We start from the raw sequence: 16,581 nt of genomic DNA on the forward strand, positions 1-16,581 counted from the left end.
AAAAAAAAAAAAAAAAAAAAAAAAAAAAAAAAAAAGAACAAAGCATCATTTTGAATTAAGCATCACAGATTACTGCTACATCTCTCCATCAGATATAGTGAATTCTAATTTCCATGTCTTGGGTGTTTTACCTGGGTAGTATTCCTCAACTTGCTCTTCCCAGAGAATGTAAAGCTAGAATAATTGTCACTGTTTTATGGGTTACACTTAAATTAAATTGTATTAACAACTTTGTTTTAATTGCTTCTGAGGGACTTCATCCCAAAAGAATTAGAAAGTTTAAAAATTCTGTCCAATCCACATTGTGAGGTTTAAATTACTTTTGGGATTAGAAGCATCCTCAAAGCAGCAAACACTTTGAGTTGCTTTGGTGCTTCATTGGTTGGTCTTTTAAAGGATCCTCTGCTAGTGAAAAGACTGCCAAGAGCCCCAGCTTTCATCATTACTAGAACTAGTTTCTACTTTGCCAATGATTAATTGGCTTTTACAGAGGCAATGGCAGCTACTTGATTTTAATGAGAACTGAGAAGCAGATAGTTCTTTTAGTCATCTTTGTGAAGTTATTGAGATGGAACGTATGAGGCTAGCAGGCTAGCAATCTCATTAAAAAAAGTAGGACTTCTGTTTTTGGCATTTAAATATAGAAATACTCCATATTACATCAAATAAGGATACAAATAATTATAGTAAATTGCTATGCTTGAGAGTTTTTTGAGTGACCTACCCCTCATTATCACGGGTATTTCCAAATATGCAGCGAGAGGGAGATCAGCAGAACAGCTGTTAGAGCAGAGGAAGCTGACTTTTATGCAGGAAGAAGGCAGTATGTATTTTCTCATACTTAGAGGTAAAAGAGCAAATCCCTTGTTCCTGAAATTCTTTAATTTATACATTTATTTATGGTTTGATTATAGATTGAGAAATGTACACTAGAGTTTTCTGAGGTCAACTTTTAATCATTGTGTATATCAGGCGGAGCAATAGGGTGACCTAGAAAGATTTCCTAATCTGTATTGAAAAAGACAAACAAGAATAATTTTATCTCAATTTTTCCTTTATTCTTTTATAAGTAATACTTCTTCTCTAGTCAATATTCTTAGGAGGATATTTCAGGTATTCATATTTCTCCTAAATTAGGAATAACCAAAAGTCCTTTTCTCTAAAAATGTCTTTTTTTTTTTTTTTTTTTTTTTTTTTTTTTTTTTGAGCAACATGGCTGTTTATTTCACCTGGGTGCAGGCGGGCTGAGTCTGAAAAGAGAGTCATCGAAGGGAGGTAAGGGTGGGGCTGTTTTATAGGATTTGGATAGGTAAAGGAAAATTACAGTCAAAGGGGGGTTGTTCTCTGGCGGGCAGGAGTGGGGTTACAAGGTGCTCAGTGGGGAGCTTTTGAGCCAGGATGAGCCAGGAAAAGGAATTTCACAAGATACTATAGGGTGGGGAGCAGAGACTGAGGAAAATGGTGACCAAGCTCAGCCTGGCGAGGAGGGGAAAGGTCAGATGGGTCTGTAGAAAGGAAGATTAGAAAGACTCAGCTACGCTTGGGGTCGGGACTGAGGGGACAGGCGGGAGGGAAAAAAGGAAGATTTGGGAGGGGTTGCATTGGGAACAGAGACTAGGGAGGGACCGATGTGTAAAAGAATGCCTGGACGTCAGGCACCTCNCTATAGGTGGGGAGCAGAGACTGAGGAAAATGGTGACCAAGCTCAGCCTGGCGAGGAGGGGAAAGGTCAGATGGGTCTGTAGAAAGGAAGATTAGAAAGACTCAGCTACGCTTGGGGTCGGGACTGAGGGGACAGGCGGGAGGGAAAAAAGGAAGATTTGGGAGGGGTTGCATTGGGAACAGAGACTAGGGAGGGACCGATGTGTAAAAGAATGCCTGGACGTCAGGCACCTCAGACCATTTGCCCATTTTAGGACAAGAATTATTTAGATCTTGTAGGATGGAAAAATCGAAAGTGCCGTTTTCTGGCTATTTGGAACTACTGTCGAGTTTGTATTGGGGTCAAGTGGCATTGTAGAAGAAAATAAGGCATTTAGGTTTTAGATCAGGTGTGAGTTGAAGAGGTTTTCAGTTCTTGAGAACACAGGCTACGGAGAAAAAGGAAGAATGGAGGGTGGAAGGCTGCCCATGGTGAAGGAGGGAAGCCCAGAGAAAAGAGAGAGTGGAGACACAGAGAGAAGGAGTTTGGGGGTTCTTGCCCTCCAGAAAAGCAGGAAGGGGGTCGGGGAAAGGAAAAAGAGGTTAAGAGATAGAGAGGTTGAAGAAGAGAGTAAAAAAGGGGCCGCTTACCCGATTTAAAATTGGTGAGATATTCCTTGGGCTGTTGGGTCTGAGGACCAGAGGTCATAGGTGGATCCTTCTCCGGGAGCAAAGAGCAGGAGGACAGGGGATTGATCTCCCAAGGGAGGTCCCCTGATCCGAGTTACGGCACCAAAATGTCATGCGCATCCGTGTGAAGAGACCTCCAAACAGGCTTTGTGTGAGCAACGTGGCTGTTTATTTCACCTGGGTGCAGGCGGGCTGACTCCGAAAAGAGAGTCAGCCTCTTCTATTTATTCTTTTAGCCCACAGGACTCTTCTGAAGTTAAGATTAAATTACCATCGAAACAGAACTTTCACATACAACTTTCTTTTAGTAACTGAAGAACATCAATTTTGTTAGGTATAACATAGTATGAAGAAAAATATTCAGTTACAGATAATAATGTTGGTTAAAATGGTCAGATATCTGTGCGTTAGTAATACTTCAAAATTTTCTATTTGTTCTGGATTATTTGGTCAAAATATGGTATCATTGTATTAAAATAATTTAAATTTATAATGCAAATGAGATACATAATTCTAACTCAGTTGCATGTGTTTTTAATCTATTCTCTAGCAAGAATATTCTTTTTGAGAGCTGGGGCCTCCTTCATGAAGTCTGAAAGTCTAACTGATCTTAACTTAGAGGGCCGTAACATATTCTTGTGCTATTTGTATATCCAATTACAGGTCTTTATTACCCATAAGGGAAGCCATTCAAGAATGCAAATGATTCTTACAGACACTGCTGTGAAAGATCCACACACATTCCAGCCACTATAGAATTCCTGTTGGTGAAAGAAAATATTAGCATGGGAAAGTCCAATCAGTCTTTTGTGACAGAATTTGTCCTGCTGGGGCTTTCTGGCTACCCAGAGCTAGAGGCCATTTACTTTGTGCTGGTCCTATGTATGTATTTGGTGATCCTGTTGGGAAATGGAGTCATCATCATTGTGAGTGTTTATGACACCCACTTGCACACCCCATGTACTTTTCCTCAGTAACTTACCATTCTTGGACATCTGCTACACTAGTTCATCTATTCCACTATTTCTCAGCAGCTTCTTAACTTCAAAGAAAACTATTTCCTTCTCTGCGTGTGGAGTGCAAATGTTTCTCTCTTTTGCTATGGGAGCAACAGAGTGTGTCCTTCTAAGTATGATGGCGTTTGACCGCTATGTGGCCATCTGTAACCCTCTACAATACCCTATCATCATGAGCAAGGCTTCATACGTGTCCATGGCTGCTGGGTCCTGGATTGGAGGAGGCACCAATTCTGTGTTGCAAACCTCCCTTGCAATGCGGCTTCCTTTCTGTGGAGATAACGTTATTAATCATTTTACTTGTGAAATCTTGGCTGTCTTAAAATTGGCCTGTGCTAATATCTCCATAAATATTATTAGCATGGTTGTTGCTAATATGATTTTTCTTGTAGGACCAGTACGTTTTATTTTTGTTACATATGTTTTTATTCTCTCCACCATCCTGAGAATTCCTTCTGGAGAAGGAAGGCACAAAGCCTTCTCCACCTGCTCTGCCCACCTAATAGTGGTGATTATATTCTACGGAACCATCCTTTTCATGTATGCAAAGCCCAAGGCTAAAGACTCTTCTGGAGCAGACAAAGAACAAGTCACAGACAAAATCATCTCCCTCTTCTACGGAGTGGTGACACCTATGCTTAATCCTCTCATCTATAGTTTGAGGAACAAAGATGTGAAGGCAGCTGTGAAGAGTATACTGTGTCAAAAATGCTTCTCGGAAGGAATGTAAATGCTTCTTTATTTAGTTTTAAAATTATTTTACTCTGAATGTAGGGCTAGCTCTCACCCGGAGGTTCCAAAATAAATATGAGGGTTGATGATTCCACTAATTCCCAAAATTTTCATTTTTCTCTTTGTAATATTTAAAAGAAAGACGGAAATCCAGGACTGAGTTAAGGATTTTTCTTTTCTCTTCATGACAGAGTTAAGGAAAAGGACAGAAACTTATGTGTAAAAGGATTCTCATCCAAACACCTTCCTTCTCATGCCTAACAGAGTTTGGTTTATTCCTTGAATGGTAAATTCTATAATCTAAGAGAAAGTACCATTTTACCAACTTAATCTTTTATCCCCTTTTTACACTATTCTTAGGAAGATCAAGCAGAAAGTATCGTGCTAAAAATAAGAATGCTATATGATTTCAACAGTTAGTAATTCAGAATGAAGTAGATTTGATCATGTAGAAGTAAAGGGGGAACACTGTAAGGTATTAGGTACCTAGCATGTATATATGTAGTAGAGGGAGAAGAAGTGGAAAAAGGAAGCTATTTTCCCAGGGATGATTTCCTTTTGGCTGCAAACTGGCAAGCCATCTTTTGTGCAGAGGTGTCTAAGGCAATGTGCAGACAACCCAGATGATGGGGAAATATGGCCTGCCTTGTGTTTCAATAGATGAGCAATGATGTCTTTGAGTGAAAAACATCACTGTTAAATGATTCAAAAAATTTACTTTCTTTCTAAATAACTTGATAGCATAGTTCTCTGAGAACACAGTGATAATGGGTTTACTGTTGTAAGAAGTTAGGTATTTTTGCAATTACATGAATTTCCTGTGGAATATGAGCATTCCACTCATTCACTCAGTCATTTATTACTCATTTACTTATTCAATCAACCAGTATTTACTGAATACCTATTTTTGTCTCAGGCTTGTGCTAAGTATTGGTGATATAAAAATATAAGACAACCTGGAAATTAAAATGAAGACATGGTTAGGGAGCACAGTCTTGTGGAATACAGACTGATGCATACACTGGGGACAAAAATATTAAAGAATACTTATTTATGGCTTTTCCTTCTCTCCTCCCTTCTAAGCTGGACTCTTTGTTGGGTCTTTGTTGGGCTGAGCAGAATAATGGTTGGATTTGTAATAGTTTAAATAAGCTGATTGTCCTATGAAAGGGCTTGAACCATCTCTAGAAAAGAAATAACATAGTGAGAAAGAACCCAGTGCATACTGGAGAATTTGAAGATAGAAGGGAATATATTTACATTGATACAGCAAAAATAGGATTAGAGGAAAAGGAAAAATTAGCTACATGGAATATTGGGAAAGTTTTGATGCTGGTTTTATGTGACCCTACCTCAGTGTGTCTTGATAATCTCAATAAAGATGCGCAACATTCTTTAAGACATTTGGTTATGGATTCAGTTTCTTTTGCAGTATCACCATGCTGATACTGGCCATAGGATGAGGGTAACTTAAGTGGGTCACAGACTTAAATGGGTCACAATTACAATGCAGTATGTTAAATGCTTTTATAGCAGGATATGCGTAAATCCCTTGAAGGGGAAGTCCCAGGAAGGGAAAGGCACTTCTGCTTGGAAAAACTAGGAAAGGCAGTTCTCCTACTGGTCTTGTAAGCAAGAATTTTCTAGACAGATGAAACAGTGCCAAGATGTGGAATACTACTAAGAGTTTGGAATGGTTGGAACTTGGGTTTTACTGTTGGGGCAGTGACAGAGAAGACTGGAAAGGTAGTTTGGAGCCAAATTGTCAGGGCTTCAGATGCTAATCTAAGTCAATACTTCTATAGGTTTGAGGTGATGACCCTCTGTTCTCTTGAGTCCAGGAGGCTGAATCAGGGCTACCACATTCATGAACAAATTCTGAGAAGTCAGATCTATGATACCCCCAAACTCCTACCTGTCCCTACTTTTGTCTGTTTTATGTCCTGAGGTTCCACATAATATTTTATTTGGAAAATGAGTATTCTGTTGTGAGGAAAAGGTTTTAAACCACTGCAGTGAACAGTAGAATCTACTAACAGTTACAAGAAAGAAACTGATGTTTTGGTGTTGGTGTTTTAGAAAGCTCACTTTGGCACTGGAGATGATAAAGTTATAAATCTCTTGCTGATAAATCCTCAGTCAGGCCTGTTTTACATTCCTTCATCAGCCTCTAGCACTTACCTTGTCTTATTTCTTATAGGCTTCAGGGTACTGAGTACCTATCCAATTTCTTGGAGTTTCCATTCTATTCTTGACTGTTTGTAAATAGACTTGAATTTCTCAAATAACTTTCCTGACCCTTTGGTTTAAAATTTTTACTTTAATTGAGGAAACAGTGAAGAAACAGCAAACATGAATGAGAGCATTACACAGATTTAAGATCTACATATATTCCTGCCCTTACTAGAGAAAAAACATTGTATCCTAGACGTGTGAATGTCGTATTGAAACCATCCTAATAAAATTGATAAAACTAAATTGCTAGGTTTAACAAAAGCATAAGCTTTAAGTAGAAACATAGTAAAACATTAACCAGACTGCCCTATGGCCCACTTCTGTGCAACTGATTACTACTTAAAAGTCACATAGCTCCTGCCATAAGGTCCTAACTTCTACAGATAACATCTTTAATGTTACGAAATGTCAAGCTTTCCATTTTGAGATATTTTCTAGATCCTGCATTCCAATGGGTCCACTGATGCCAGCCAGTCTGAAGACCCTCTCTGAGGAACTAACTCAGCCCCAAAATGCAGGTTTTGCATCTTTATTAAAGATTGCATTCCACACACCCTAAGCAATTAGCTCCTCAGCCCCCTATTTGTCAAAATTCCCTTAAAAATTCCAGGCCAGAACTCCTTGGTGAGGTGGATTTAAGTTTTTTTTCCACTTTCTCATTTGACTACCATATAATCATTATACTCTTTCTCTGCTGCAACTCCTGCTGTTTCGGTGTGTTGGTCTGTTATCATATGACAGGCAAACTGGTTGTCTAGAACAATATTGTGGAGGCTCTGAATACCATTACATTCCTCTGAATGGTTTTGATGTTTTTGCTTTAGGAGTAATCAGGTTGGACTCAAACTACAAACTTGATCTTTTTGTTAGCAATACACATCTCAGTTCAAGATTTCTATCTATATATCTGTATTTATGTTTTTACAGTCAGCCTTCCATGCTTATGGGTTTAAAATAACTTGGATTCAACAAATTTGGATCAAAAATATTCAGGCAAAAGCCAATAGAAATAACAATATAATATGAATTAAAAATACAGTTTAACAGGTATTTATGTAGCATTTACATAGTTGTAGGTATTATAAGTAACCTAGAGATGATTCAAAGTATATGAGAAAATGCATGTAGATTCTGTGCAAATACTATGCCATTTTATATAAGGGACTTGAACATCCATGGATTTGGGTATCCATGGGAGTCCTGGAAGCCATCCCTCATAGATACCTAGGGATCCCTGTATATATACTTATTGGTATTTAGCTGGATTGTACCTGTATGGTGCAGGGGTCAATCAGAAAACTGGGCAAGTTTTTACAGAGAATTTGATGTTTCCTCTGCTGGGACTCTGCTTTCTGGAATTCCCCCCTTTCTTTATGGTGGCTGTTTCTCCAGAATTCTGCTGGTTTGTCCATAAAGAGCCATTTTATTATCAGAATTTCCACCAACCTATGCTGTGCCTAGTCAGCCTATAGCCATAAAAATGTGAAACTCACACCAAAATGTGATACTTCTAAGTGATACTTCTTCTAAGTGATACTCCTAAAAAATTTTTGCAGAGAGTTTATAGTTGTCATTTCTGAGGTGCTTGAATCTGATAGGAACTTATTCAGCCAAAGTGACAGTAACAGAAATCAGAATTCCTCCCCTTTACATTTTATGACTAGAGTGTACTTCTCTCTTTCTCTGTGTTGGCTTCCAGGCTGCTTCTACCTATATGATTTCCTAATACACCTCAAAATCAAAGTAGACTGATATTTCCAATGGAGAATATGCGACAATGAATAAAATTTGAAATCCCCTGAGTGCAGAGGTGAGCATATCATAAGTGTTAAATAGCATGGAATAATTCAGTAGATTTGAGTGTTTTATTAGCCCATTAAAGGTTAAATGAGGCATTATGTGAAAGCAGATGGCTCATGGGAGGGTCTCATTATATTTTATTTTCATCCTTTAAATACAAAGCTAGCTTTTTAGTCTCTTAGTTCACCTGTAGCCCATTCCTTCCTTGAGCAGGTAAAGTGAAAACTGATCCTCAGAGTTCATCTCCTTTAGCAGTCTTCTTTGATCACTTCCTGCTAATGCTCCCTCCTCTCTGTACCTTATTCAAACTACCCAGGAATTTATGATTAGCTACTTTATTTCCAGAACTCAGAGGACAAATGAGAAAGATAAGGGGGGAGATGAGAAGTCATATTTAAATAATGTATAATATTACCATAAAATATATTAGGTAACTAGGTAATTTACTTGTTATCTTTTAAGTTCTTGTTCATTAATTAATGCTGGTGGCAAGTGTAACACATGATTGTCTCTCATTGCCTCATTCAGATATAGACACCAGAATCCTTGCTTAATGTCCTTAATTTCAAGAATCAGAGAGCAAACGAGAAACAATGGATGTGTTAGGTAATATTACTTAATTAATGCATTATATATACCATGAGCTGTACTAGCTGTCATATGTAAATTGTCTTTTAAAAACTGTTTTCATTAATTAATGCCTATAAATAATGTAATATATGTGTTGCCTTCATTTTTATGTGGATTACTGCTATATTCAGCACTGTGTATGTGCATGTTAGGGGCTGGGGATTCAATGCTGGATATGATATTTTCTCTGCATTCTGGGATTAGCTCCAGATGGCTCCATAAGGTAGATAAGAAAATTTAGGCTTATATAAAAGTCACACAGGTTATAAATGGCAGCCAGTGTTTAAGTCTGTTGTTGGTCTATATTTCCTATATTAATTTCAGAGTCAGTTTGAGGAATAAATTAAATACAAGGAAGTATTTCAGGAGGACAAGAGGAACTGTGAGACATTCTTAAAAAATTATTATAAAAAGGTTATTTTGCCTATTAATGATGCTGATATTTCTCTGAAGGAGAATTGCAATTTTGATTCCGAATTTTAGAGACAGGGTCTTGCTCTGTCTCTTAGGCTGGAATGCAGTTGTGTGACCATAGCTCACTGCACCCTGGAATTACTGGGCTTAAGCAACATCCCCCTCGAACCCCCAATTTGGCCTTCTGAGTAGCTAGTACCACAGGTACATGTCACCATGCCCAGGCTAATTTTCAATTTTTTTCAATTTTTTTTTTTTTTTGTAAAGATGAGGTCTTGCTATGTTCTGCAGGCTGTTAGCCAACTCTTGAGCTCAAGCCATCTTCCTGCCTTGGCCTCCCAAAGTGCTGGGTGATTCTGAATTTGGATTTTTGAATCAGTCTTTTCATGTGTGCTACAAACTGAATTTCCTCTGTGGCAAAACCAAAATAAACAAAAAACAATTTTATTTTCCAAGGTGTGTTGACTGTGTTCTAGAAATTACCACCGTATATATATAATTAATTAAAAATTTACTCTTACAATCTTGGGATAAGAGTATTGAATTAGAGGGGCGATGATATCTTCAGAAACATCACTATATATTACAACTCAAAAGTCATTCCAAGCAGAAATTTTTATGAAAGAAAAGCATTGTGAATAAGATCATATATTGCTTTTGAAACAGAGACAATTGCCAATATTCTCCAAGTAGACTTTAGTCAACTAATATATTTTCTCTTTAACTGAATATTAGAGATAAATATTGATGTGAACATTTGCTTTACTCAGACCTAATGACCTCTTTAGTGTATTTCATTAAGTTCTTTTACTTCCTTTTCTCTTTTTTAGGCTTAAAGATTAGCTGCTTTTCACCTTCTCTGCCAAAGCATTGAACATTTTTGTTTGGGAACTAAAAAATCTAAATAAATCTGACTCTTTTTTTAAATAATTTTTTTTGGGTTTGAGGTTTACAACATGATGTTTTGGGATATATACAGATGGTAAATGGTTACTATAGTGAAGCTGATTAATAAACCATCTTGCACAGTTACTATTTTGTGTGACAAGAACAGCTACAATCTACTTATTTAAACAAAAAACCCCAATACAATGAATTTTATTAACTTTAGTACTCATATTGTATGTTATATCTCTAGACATGCTCATCTTACATATCTGCTATTTTTTATCCTTTGATCTACATCTTCCCAATTCTTTTCCATCCCATTTCCTCCCACCTGTGGTTACCAATGTTCCATTCTCCATCTCTGTGCGTATGACCTTTCTTTAAAAAAAAAATTCAACAAATGAATAAGATCCTGCAATACTTTTCTAAGTCTGGCGTACTGTAATGTCCTTTAGGTACATCCATGTTGTGTCAAATGACAGAATCTCCCTCTCTTTCTTTCTCTCTCACTCTTTTTAAAAGGCTGAATAATATTTCATTGTGTATAGACACCACATTTTCTTTACCCATCAGTGGGTATTTAGGTTGTTTCTGTATCTTGACTATTGTGAATAATGCTGCAATGAACACAGTAGTACAGCTATCTACCAGGCGGCGATTTTATTTCCTTTGGGTATGGACCCAGAAGAGGGATTGCAGGGTCATATGGTAGTTGTATTTTTAATTTATTTAGAACCTCCACACTGTTTTCCATGATGGCTATACTAGTCTGCATTCCTACCAACAGTGAACTGGGGTTCCCTTTTGTCCACACCTTTGCCAACATTTGTTATCTCTTATCTTTTGATAATAGCCAATCACACAGATGTGAGGAGATATCTCATGGTGTTTTAATTTGCATTTCCTTTATAATTAGTAGTGTTGAACACATTGTCATATATCCATTGGCCATTTTTATGTCCTCTTTAAAGAAATGTCTAAGTTCCTTCCCCATTTTAAAATCAGGTTATTCATTTTTCTGCCATTGAGTTGCAACAGTTCCTTATAAATTTTGGATGTTAACCCCTTATCAATTGCAATTATTTTTGCCAGTCAGTAGGTTGTCTTTCATTTTCCTGATTGTTTCTTTTTCTACACAAATATGTTTTTTTTGTTAGATTTGATATCGCTTATTTTATTTTGTAGTCAGAACTTTTGGTATGATATACAAAAACTCATTGCCAAGACCAATGTTGAGGAGTTTTCCCTATGCTCTCTTCTAGGTATTTTATGATTTCAGGTCTTACATTTAGGTATTTTATTCATTTTGAGTTGAATTTTGTGTATGGTATAAGATAAGAGTCCAATTTCATCCTTTTGCCTGTAGAAATCCAGTTTTCTCAGCACGATTTGTTGAAAAACTACCCATTCCTTGTTGTGTCCTCTTGGTAACCTTGTTAAAAGTTAGTTCACATAAGTGTTTGGATTTAGTTCTGGGCACTCTGTTTTATTCAGTTGATCTTTATTTCTGTTTGTATGCAAGTACCATATGGTTTTGATTACTATAGCTTTGTAATATAATTCAAAATCAGGACGTGTGATACATCTAACTTGCTTTTTCCCCTCAGTATTGCTTTGGCTGTGTGTGTGTGTGTGTGTGTGTGCATGTGTGTGTGCTTGTGTGTGTGGTTCCATATTATTACAGGAGTTAAAACAATTGTTTCTGAAGAATGCCATTGGAATTTTGATTGAAATTGTGTTAAATCTGTATATTGCTTTGGGTAGTATGGACATTTTAACAATATTAATCTGTCCTATCTATGAACATGGGGTATCTTTCCATTTACTTGTGTCTTCTTCAATTACATTCATCATTGTTTTATAGTTTTTAGTATAAAATTATTTCACCTCCTTTGTTAAATTTATTTCTCAATTTTTGTATACTGTCATAAATAATACGATTTTCTTGATTTTTTTTTCAGTTAGGTTGTTATTTGTGTATAGAAATGCTACTGATTTTTTATGTTATTTTTGTACTTTGTAACTTTGTTGAATTCATTTATTAGTTCTAACAGTTTTTGTGGTAGAATCTTTGGGGTTCTAGTTTGTTCTAGCTAGATTAATTTCTGACATATAGTATCAGGTCATCTGCAAATAGAGATAACTTTACTTCTTTCTTTTTATTTGGGTACCTTTTATTTTTTTTTCATGTCTGACTGTACTTGCTAGTACTAATGGTGCTATCATGAATAGAAATGGTGAAAGTGAGTATCTCTGCCTTTTACCAGATCTTAATGGTAAAGCTTTCAGTTGTCCCCCATTGATTATGATGTTAGATGTGGGGTTTTTTTTTTATAAATGGTTTTTATTATGTTGAAGATCTTTTCTTCTGTACTAAACTGTCAAGGATTTTTATCAAGAAAAGATGATGAATATTGTCAAATGTTTTTCCATGTCAGTTGAGATGATCATATGGTTTTATCTTTTATTCTGTTAATGTGATGTATCACTTTGATTGATTTGCATATGTTAAACCAGACTTGAATGCCAATGAAAAGTCCTACTTGGTCACGATGCATAATCTTTCGTATGTGTTGTTGAATTTTGTTTGCTAATATTTTATGGAGGATTTTTGCATTGATGTTCATCAGAGATATTGGCCTGTAGTTGTCTTTTCTTGCAGTGTCTTTGTGTGGCTTATATATCGGAGTGATGCTGGCCTTGTAAAATATCTTTGGAAGTATTCCCTCTAGCTCTATTTAATGAAGGTTTAAGAAGTATTGGTAGTAATTATTTCAATATGTGGTAGAATTCAACCATGAAATCTTCCTGCTTTTCTTCATTGGGAGGATTTAAATTATTTTCAATTCCTTTATTTGTTGTTTGTCTGTTCAAGTTTTCTATTTCTTCCTGACTCAGTCTTGGAATGTTATATTTTTCTAGAAACGTATCAATTTCCTTTAGGTTGTTAAATTTGTTGGTATATAATTGTTTATAATAGTTTCTTATGATTCTTTTTATTTCAGAGGAATCTGTTACAATGTTTTCAGTCATGTTCTCATGTTTCATTTCATTTAAGTCTTCCCTCTTTATTTCTTAGTCTAGCTAGAGGTTTGCCAATTTTGTTTAATTTTCAAATAATCAAATTTTGTTTTATTGACTTTTAATGTTTTCTCTTTTCCATTTGATTTGTTTCTGTTCCAACTTTTATTATTTCCTTCCTTCTGTTAATTTTGGGTTTACTTTGTTGTTCTTTTTCTAGCTCCTTGAGATGTAATGCTAGGCTATTTATTTGGGATCTTTCTTCATTTTTAATGTAAGCATTCATGGCTGTAAACATTCCTTTTAGAACTGCTTTTACTGCATCCTATAGATTTGGTATGTTGTGTTTCTACTGTCATATGTCTAGGATATATTTTATGTATCTCTATATCTATCTATCTATATACCTATTTGAGACAAATGATAATGGAAATACCACATACCAATTTTATTTATATGTATATATGCATGTGTTCATACATACACACATATACATATGTACATACAGATATATGTACATACACATATGTATATATGTATACACACATATGCATACATGTACACATATGTGTATATCTACACATGTATGTATGTATAGGTATGTGTATATATGTGAGTGTGTGTGTGTGTGTATATATATATATATATACACATACACATACACATATTTGAAAGAGGATCTTGCTCTGTCACCCAGGCTGGAGTGCTGTGATCACAGCTCACTGTAGCCTCGACCTCCCAGGCTCGAGTGACCCTCTCACTTAAGCCTCCCAAGTAGTTGGGGCTATAGGCATGTGCCACCACATCTGGCTAATGTTTTTTAATCTTTTGTAGAGATGGGTCTTCCTATGTTGTTTAGACTGTAAGATATTTTTAAAATTTTCTTTTTGATTTCTTCTTTGATCTAGTAACTGTTCCAGAACATGTTGTTTAATTTACACATATTAATAAAAATTTTAAGATTCATCCTATTATTTATTTCTAGTTTTATACTATTGTGAGCAGGAAAAAATTCTAGATATGATTTTAATCTTTCTGAATTTGTTAAGAATTGTTTTGTGGCCTAACACATGGTATATTCTGGAGAATGTTCCATACACACTAGAAAAAGAGGTATATTCTGGTGCTGCTGGATGAAAAGTTCTATATATGTTTGTTGGGTCCATTTGGTCTAAAGTGCAGCTGAAGTCCAGTATTTCCTTTTTAACTTTCTGTTTGGTTGGTCTGTTTATTGTTGAAAGAAGAATATTGAAGTCTCTTGCTATATTGTTTTGCTATCTATTTCTTTCTTCTTGTTCATTAATATTTGTTTATAAATCTAGGTGCTTCAATGTTGGGTGCATGTCTATTTATAATTGTTATGCATTCTTACAGAATTGACCTCTTTATTATTAAATAATAGTCATCTTTATGTCTTGTGGCGTTTATTAGACTTGAAGTCTGTTTTATAAGTATACTACATAAGTAGAGCCACCCTTGCTCTCTTTTGGTTACTATTTCCACAGAATATCTTCTTCCGTCCCTTTACTTTTCAGTCTACATATGCCCTTAAAGCTAAAATGGGTCTCTTATAAGCAGCATATAGTTGGATCTTTTTAAAAACCCATTCAGCCACCTGTCTTTTGATTGGAGAATTTAATCCATTTATATTCAAGGTTGTTATTGATAGGTAAGAACTTACTCCTGCCATTTTGTTCATCATTTTCTGATCATTTTATAGATTTTTTGTTTCTTTCTCCCTCTCCTGTTGCTTATGTTTGTGCTTTGGTAATTTTCAGGAATGCTAAGCTTTGATTTTTTTCTCTTTCTTATTGTATATCTGGTATTATTTTTTGCTTCTTGGTTACCATGAGGCTTACATTTTAAAATCTTATTGTTATAATAGACTATTGTAAGCTGATAACAACTGAACTTTGGTCACATACAAATATTCTAGACTTTTGCCCTCTCCCAATAATTTGTATTTTCATTGCTGCAATTTACATCTTTTTACATTTTCTATTCTTCTTCTTCTTTTTTTCTTTCCAAGATGGAGCCTTGCTCTGTTGCCCAGGCTGGAGTGCAGTGGCATGATCTCAGCTCACTACAACCTCTGCCTCTCAGGTTCAAGCAATTCTCTTGCCTCAGCCTCCCAAGTAGCAGGGATTACAGGTGTCTTTCACCACACCCAGCTAATTTTTGTATTTTTAGTAGAGAGGGGTTTCACCATGTTGGCCAGGCTGGTCTCAAACTCTTGATCTCGTGATCCGCCTGTCTCAGCCCCCCAAAGTGCTGGGATCACAGGTGAGAGCCACTGTGCCCAGCCTAATTTTCTATTCTTTAACACCCTATTGTTGCTATAGTTATTTTAGACCATCCTGACTTTTAACTTTCATACTAGATGTTTGAAAGATTTATACATCACCATTACAATAATGCAGTATTCTGAATTTGATGATGAATTTACCTCTACCAGTGAGTTTCATACTTTCATATGTTTGCATGATAGTGATTATTGTCCTTTCACTTCCAGTTGTAGCACTTTCTTAAGCATTTCTTGTAAGGCTGGTATAGTAGTGAAAAATGCCTTTAATTTTTGCATGTTGGAGAAATATTTTTTCATTTTTTAAAAATTAATTTTATTTAATTCTTCGTTTTTATGGATACAGGATAATTGTACATACTTATGGGGTTTATGTAATCTTTTGATACAAATGCAGAGTATAGATCAAATCTAGGTAAATGGGATATTCATAACCTCAAATATTCATTAAATCTTTGTATTGGGAATATTGGAAATCTATTCTTCTAGTTATTGTGTGACGTATACAATAAATTATTGTTAATTATCATTGCCATATTGTGCTACCAAGCACTAGATTTTATTCCTTCTATCATAATGTATTTTTTTTTTTCTTTTTTGAGACTGAGTCTTCCTCTGTCACCAGGCTGGAGTGCAGTGGCACGATCTTGGCGCACTGCAACCTCCGACTCCCTGGATCAAGCGATTCTCCTGCCTCAGCCTCCCAAATAGCTGAGATTACAGGTATGCACCACTATGCCCAGCTAATTTTTTGTAGAGACAGGGTTTCACCATGTTGTCCAGGATGGTCTCGATCTCCTGACCTCGTGATCTGCCTGCCTCAACCTCTCAAAGTGCTGGGATTACAGGTGTGAACCACCACATCTGGACCCATACTGTATTTTTATACAGTTATTAAGCAAATTTGTTTTATTTCCCCTCCCCAGGCTCTGGTAACTACCATTCTATTCATACAACACATTTCTTTCTGTGTCGTATTTTACTTAACATAAGGTCCTCCAATTCTATCCATTTTGCTGCAAGTGACATAATTTCATTTATAGCAGAGTAATATTTCATCGTTTATATATACCACATTTTCTTTTTTTAAAACTTCTATTTTAATTTCAGGGGTACATGTACAAGTTTGTTATATAGGTAAACTTGTGTCATGGGAGTTTGTTGTGCAGATTATTAGATCACCCAGGCGTTAAGCCTAGTACCCATAGTTAC

The 16,581-nt window shown here is 35.9% G+C and overlaps 1 protein-coding gene across 1 annotated transcript; it reads left to right on the forward strand.

Annotated features, from left to right (window-relative positions):
• Nucleotides 1–3,116: 3,116 nt before the first annotated feature.
• On the forward strand, nt 3,117–4,077 carry LOC108537133 (olfactory receptor 13C7-like). Its single transcript, XM_017884291.1, is given in 2 exon segments — nt 3,117–3,289; nt 3,291–4,077. Coding segments are annotated over 2 exon segments (960 nt in total).
• The last annotated feature ends 12,504 nt before the right edge of the window (nt 4,078–16,581 follow it).

Source organism: Rhinopithecus bieti, unplaced genomic scaffold, assembly GCF_001698545.2.
Source record: "Rhinopithecus bieti isolate Rb0 unplaced genomic scaffold, ASM169854v2 scaffold_12088, whole genome shotgun sequence".
NCBI classification, from domain to species: Eukaryota; Metazoa; Chordata; class Mammalia; order Primates; family Cercopithecidae; genus Rhinopithecus; species Rhinopithecus bieti.